The 6,000-nt window shown below is 39.6% G+C and overlaps 1 protein-coding gene across 2 annotated transcripts in view; it reads left to right on the forward strand.

The window, feature by feature from the left end:
- GABRB1 (gamma-aminobutyric acid type A receptor subunit beta1) overlaps nt 1–2,145 on the forward strand; it is a 393,003-nt gene extending 390,858 nt beyond the window's left edge. The window contains exon 9 of one of the 2 annotated variants that reach the window (XM_002814717.5): nt 285–2,145. In XM_002814717.5, coding sequence (XP_002814763.2) covers nt 285–629 — 345 coding nt within the window. In that variant the 3' untranslated portion in view covers nt 630–2,145. The remainder of the gene's footprint in view (nt 1–284) is intronic. The other variant, XM_009239924.3, reaches the window with a different exon arrangement.
- The last annotated feature ends 3,855 nt before the right edge of the window (nt 2,146–6,000 follow it).

Here is a 6,000-nt window from a genome sequence, read left to right on the forward strand (position 1 = left end):
GATAGATAGATAGATAGATAGATAGATTAGATAGATAGATAGATAGATAGATAGATAGATAGATAGATAGATAGATCTCCATGGATGGATGGATAGATAGATAGATAGATAGATAGATAGATAGATAGATAGATAGATAGATCTCCACATCCGGGAGGCACATCAAGCCAGATGTTTAGGAAGACAGTGTTTAATGAGCCTTATGGGGTATCATTAGTAACAAGTTAATGAAAACAGGCAAAGGTCCTGCAACTTGTGTCCGAGCCTGTTCTTTTTGCCATCAGGTCGACGCCCATGGTAACATTCTCCTCAGCACCCTGGAAATCCGGAATGAGACGAGTGGCTCGGAAGTGCTCACGAGCGTGAGCGACCCCAAGGCCACCATGTACTCCTATGACAGCGCCAGCATCCAGTACCGCAAGCCCCTGAGCAGCCGCGAGGCCTACGGGCGCGCCCTGGACCGGCACGGGGTACCCAGCAAGGGGCGCATCCGCAGGCGTGCCTCCCAGCTCAAAGTCAAGATCCCCGACTTGACTGATGTGAATTCCATAGACAAGTGGTCCCGAATGTTTTTCCCCATCACCTTCTCTCTTTTTAATGTCGTTTATTGGCTTTACTATGTACACTGAGCTCTGTTCTAATGGTTCCATTTAGACTACTTTCCTCTTCTATTGTTTTTTAACCTTTCAGGTCCCCAACAGCGATACTGCTGTTTCTCGAGGTAAGAGATTCAGCCATCCAATTGGTTTTAGGTCTTGCCTATCAGTTTTATTACTGCACCATGTTTACTTCAAAAAGACAAAACAAAAAAAATTATTTTTTCCAGTCTACCGTGGTCCAGGTTATCAGCTCTTTAAGAGCTCTATTAATTGCCATGTTTACAAACAAACACAAAGAGAGAAGTTAGATAGGTAGATCTTTAGCAGTCTTTTCTAATTGTCCTGGATTTTACTGATTTATTTTTTAGGGAAAATGAAAAGAGGACCTTGCTGTCTGCCTGCATTGCTTCCTGGTAAACTGTAACAATCTTATGCTGCCAAAAAAAAAAAAAAAAAAAAAAAAAAACCATAAAAAAAAACACACACACACAATTTCCAGGATCTCAGAAGAAAAAAACAAAGCCATTGACAAGTTACAGATTTCCAGGAAGAAGGCAAAAGAAAAAGGAGCTTAGAAAGGGAAGGAAGAGTCCCCTCTATCCTTAAGTTCTCCCATGTCTGCTGTAAAAGGGCTCCACAGCTCCGCAGAAGAAGAGGGAAGGAAGGACAAGCGCTGGTCAAGGTTATGCAATCCCAGCCTGCCATCTTCACTGCACCATTAAGCTAGATATTCTGAAACATGCTTCTTTCTCAGACTTTCCGGCAAATTTTAAATTAACATTAGAATCCAACCTGATCGACCTGGTAGCTATTGAGAACATTTTTCTTTTTTTCTTGAGAATAAGGAGCTTGGAAGGCAATGACCATTTTTCTAACTAGCCATTTCAAACGTGCAGCCCTGAATTCATCTCATCAGCCTGGAACCCCCTGATGCTGTGCCAGGAAGCTGTGCCACCCCAGTTCCATAGTTCCTGCTCCAGAGAGTGTGGGAGGAAGGCGATGGTGAGCAATTTTTGCTTGAGAAAAATATTGCCCTTGCCTTTAGGAAGGCAAGATTTATGTGCTGTGAAAAGGGTGCCTGGGCAGTTATCTGAACTGCCAAATCTTAAATCAAATAGTATATATTTCTTTGCCTTCTAGAGAGCAGTATCTAATGGTGACAGGCTAGTCACACAGGCCTCAGCTGGCACTTGATGGCTCTGCTCTCTGAGCTCTGCATTCCAGACTGGAATGAATGCTTTGGAAAATGCACAAACACCCGTGTTGGTGTCATTCCCCTTCGGGACCAGAATTCCATTTTAAAGAAAATCTTGAAAACAGCAGAACTACAGATAAAAACAAGAGCAATGACAAAAGCAGCGGAGCTTCCAACACATGCACCAGTCCCTAAAGAATAGACCCTGTCTACACTCATTAATCACTGTCATTGCTCCTCTGCCTTATCTCTGCTTGTGGATTACTCTTGGTCATGGTTCTCATAGAAGGGGCATCCTTCAGTAGCCCAACACAATTCTAAACATGTCCAACCAGCTACAGTTGAGATTCTTCCCATGTTATGTCATTGAAACTTTGTCATTTTATTTTTCAAACTTAGTATCTAAGAATTCTGTATGTTCATTTGCAAGACTGAATGAAACCGTAAGCTAACCAAACAGTGATGCTGGAGGTTTGGGACCTGACCCATGAATGTGAAATAAGGGTTGAGGTAATAATAGGGACGATGGTCTGGCTTAATGATCTAGCTTTTCCCCTAAGACTGTGATGGGGTCCATGTTTACAACAGCATCAGCTTCTGGAAATTACAGACTTCACTGGACCGATGATGCTGAATTTTTACTGATGAGCTGAAGGGGAGAAAGTTACAAGATATTCCTTTAGAAAGCAAGAGGAAAAGGGAACCTTAAAATCAATGAATAGTTAAGGCTGAAGATAATATATATACAAAAACTCTGCTTTAACTGGAAAAAATGATCTCAATGGTTTCATGATAGGGACATTTTTATTTAGATTTTTAGTTGTATTATCACACTTTCCTGGGCAAGGAAATCCCCAGCCTTAGGACATGAAGTCATCCATTTTGAAACTCTTCAGTCCCTTGGCAGGGTGAGATGCTTTGCCTCATAAAATGGCCAAATAGAGTGGCATGTGGCCATGTCAGTGATTGTAAGGTTAATATTCCGTAATGACCGCAAAGGAACCACTGTGCAGCCATTTATTTTAAACACAGGAAGGAAAATTGTTGGCTGATGCCTAATAAAAATGAATCATTCTGGATGTCAAAGCTCTTTTAAAAGCTTTTAAGAATGAAATGCTAAATCAGAAAGGAAGTATCTGTAATCTATGTTCCTTAACAAACTATTTTTATTTATCTATTTAGATTATTCTTCTTGGGAAAGATTGAGAATATCTGTATTTTTATTATTATATTTTTATCTTGCCTTTAAAAATTTAACGATTTTGATGCTGTAGTTTTAGGTGTAAAGCATCGTCTGAGAAAAAAAAGAGAACATTTTGAATTAATATCTTAACCTTTGTAAAATGTAAACTTATTAAGCCTGAATCTACCCATCAGGCACAAAATGGTGTCACCATATGCCCTCCTGGGCAGTAGAGGGGCCACAGCCAGCATTATAAAAATCCTGGTAAATAGCTAATTTTAGAGGCAGTGGCAGCCAGAAGAATAGAGAAGCTGCTATATTTACAGTTAAAGACCTCTGTCCCCACTTCTTTCTGGACACCTGTGGGCCAAATTCTTCCCTTCTTGGCCCCACTCCTAGCCAAGTCCTCCCCTTTCAGGCTGAACAGTGAATAGAAAAAAAAAAAAAAAAAACCAAAAAACTTCCTTCTCTGGCTGGCTCCCTTATCTTGCCCAAAATCATGCACATAAAATACAAATGTTGTTGGACATTCTTAAGTGCCCTAAAAACTGGCCCCATTCTTGAAAGATTCAGATTATTACATGATAGAGGGATTATTATTCAATCATTATTGGGTTGTTTTCTTTTTGCCATGAAAATAGCCATAATCCCCTGCATTAGTTAAGTTGAGGAAGAGGCTGAAAGTTACACAGACTCACTCTCTGATGTCCAAGTCATGTCCAAGTAACCCCATGTTTACAGTTCAGAAACTGTGACATAAACTGTCATAGACTTCACCTGTGTAAGCCCAGTGGAAATTCCAGCTTTCACTGGACAGTGATGACTGCATACTCATTCCTTCCAATCATGTTCCTTGGCTTAAAATATTAGGGATGACATGTGCATTACACTTACCAGCTTTGTGAGGCAAAGATCCAGGTCAAGATATATTTTTGGCTTGAATTATCCAGGATTATTGCCTCTGTTTTCTACATTGCCAAATAGAAAGAGCAGATTGGTCGGTAATTCTGCCAACTGAATGATATGTGTTTTCATACATGCCATCTTTATTGTGCATTACAATCAACAAAGGGTCTTGAAAATGCAAAGAGAAAAAAATATGGTGCAGAGAATAAACTTTGGTTTAAGGGTCCAAGGATAGGGATTCCTTAAAAAGCATTATGTACAATACATAGAAATGTTGACTAAATTCCATCTTTCTAAAATCAATAACTATTTTATAAATATTAAGAAAGAATTCAATTGTAATTTGCCAGGTTAAACAAAAAAAGATATATTTATAATACTTCTAGAAGGAAATAATCTCCAAGATTTCTTATATGGACAATTTTGAATAGTATATTACCAAAGGGTGATGTATCACCATTTTCTTTCCTAAACAAAGTAAATCATATATCCCAGGAGGGAGAAAAAAGGAATGTACAAGCATTTGTTCATGGTGGTTCAATCAGCATTACTGGGATGAGGGGGACAGAAAAACAAACAAATACATCTGTTTCCTGAAAGCAAGCAGTGAACACAAAGGTAAATTTGTTAATGGAATGTAGACTATTATGTAAACTTCCTTGTAAATTCTGTACATAGTTCATTGACCCTGTTGTGTGGTGGTCCTCAGCTTTGGGTGGATGTTCAAAAAATCTGAGCATTGTAAATAATGTAAGCTTATAAGGTATTTGCTTTTCTTCATGAAGTGAAATGACTACTGATTTGGGCCCAAACCAGAATCTTTTTAGCTCTTGCTCTTTCTCTGCCATTTTGTGTGTGCAGTTGTGTAATTCTGCTGCAAGCCATAGCCAGGTGTCTGTGATCACTGCCTCATCCCCCTGCCCCACTGAAAGGGATAGCAGCTGATGAGAAGGCTGCAAGCCTGTGGGGCTCAGGAACAGCGCACCAGCAGAAACGGAAACTGTAGCAAGCTGCTCCTTGAACTGCGTCATAAAGAGATTTGTCTTTATCAGTCATTCGTGGCTATTCATATATTCAGATACTGAATTATCCATGCCATTGAGGGGGTCAGGAATGGAAGAGATATTCAAAATCCACAGGCAATCCAAAGCTTTATTTGCACCAATAGCTTTAGCTTCTAACTTGTTCCCTTCCAGTTTCCCGGAACTTCTATTAAGAATAGAAGTGAATGGATGGGTTTGATCAGGGTAAACAGTCAAATGTCCAAATAATGGGAAGGAACAAAGGAAGGACAGTAAATGATTGGTAACACCAACAGGCTGATTCATTCCTGAAGGATCCAGAGGTAACCATGTCATTATTTTTTAAAGGCAAAGAGAAATATTGTTATACACTGGGATTTGAAACTAGTATTTTTGGCCAGACATGGTAATTCATGCCTGTAATTCCAGTACTTTGGAAGGCCAAGGTGGGAGAATCACTTGAGGCCAGGAGTTTGAGACCAGCCTGGACAACATAGCAAAGCCTGTCTCTATTAAAAAAAAAAAAAAGCTGGGTGTGTTGGCATGCACCTGTAATCCTAGCTACTTGGGAGGCTGAGGTGGGAGGATCACTTGAGCCCAGGAGTTCAAGTGAGCTATGATCATGCCACTGCACTCTGCCTGGGCAACAGAATGAGACTCTGTCTCTTAAAAAAAAAAAAAAAAAAAAAAAGACAGAGAGAGAAAGAAAAAAACACACACACAAGTATTTGGGATATGTGTGATATGTGCTAATTAAGCTTAAAAGAGTCTGGTAATTAAATGTTCTCAAATACATTTCTCCCAAGTATTGGTGTTCCTGAAAAAGTCTTCAGAATGGTGGGATATTATGCCACAAGATGTGTTTCCATGCAAACTGGCAGTCCCAGGGAGAGCAATGGTGTCTATAGAAATTCAGAATATCTAAACCAGCTTGTTTCTTAGTAATGTTTTAGAATGGACAACATCTTTCTTGGAGGTAAGAACTTTGCAAGATAGGACTTTTTATGCCAACATTTTAAGTGCCAAGAAAGTTCAGTAAGCCATGACTTTGAGATATATTGGTTCTAAAATTTGCCAACTAGGGTCCACCATCAA

Source organism: Pongo abelii, chromosome 3 (genome assembly GCF_028885655.2).
Source record: "Pongo abelii isolate AG06213 chromosome 3, NHGRI_mPonAbe1-v2.0_pri, whole genome shotgun sequence".
NCBI lineage: Eukaryota > Metazoa > Chordata > Mammalia > Primates > Hominidae > Pongo > Pongo abelii.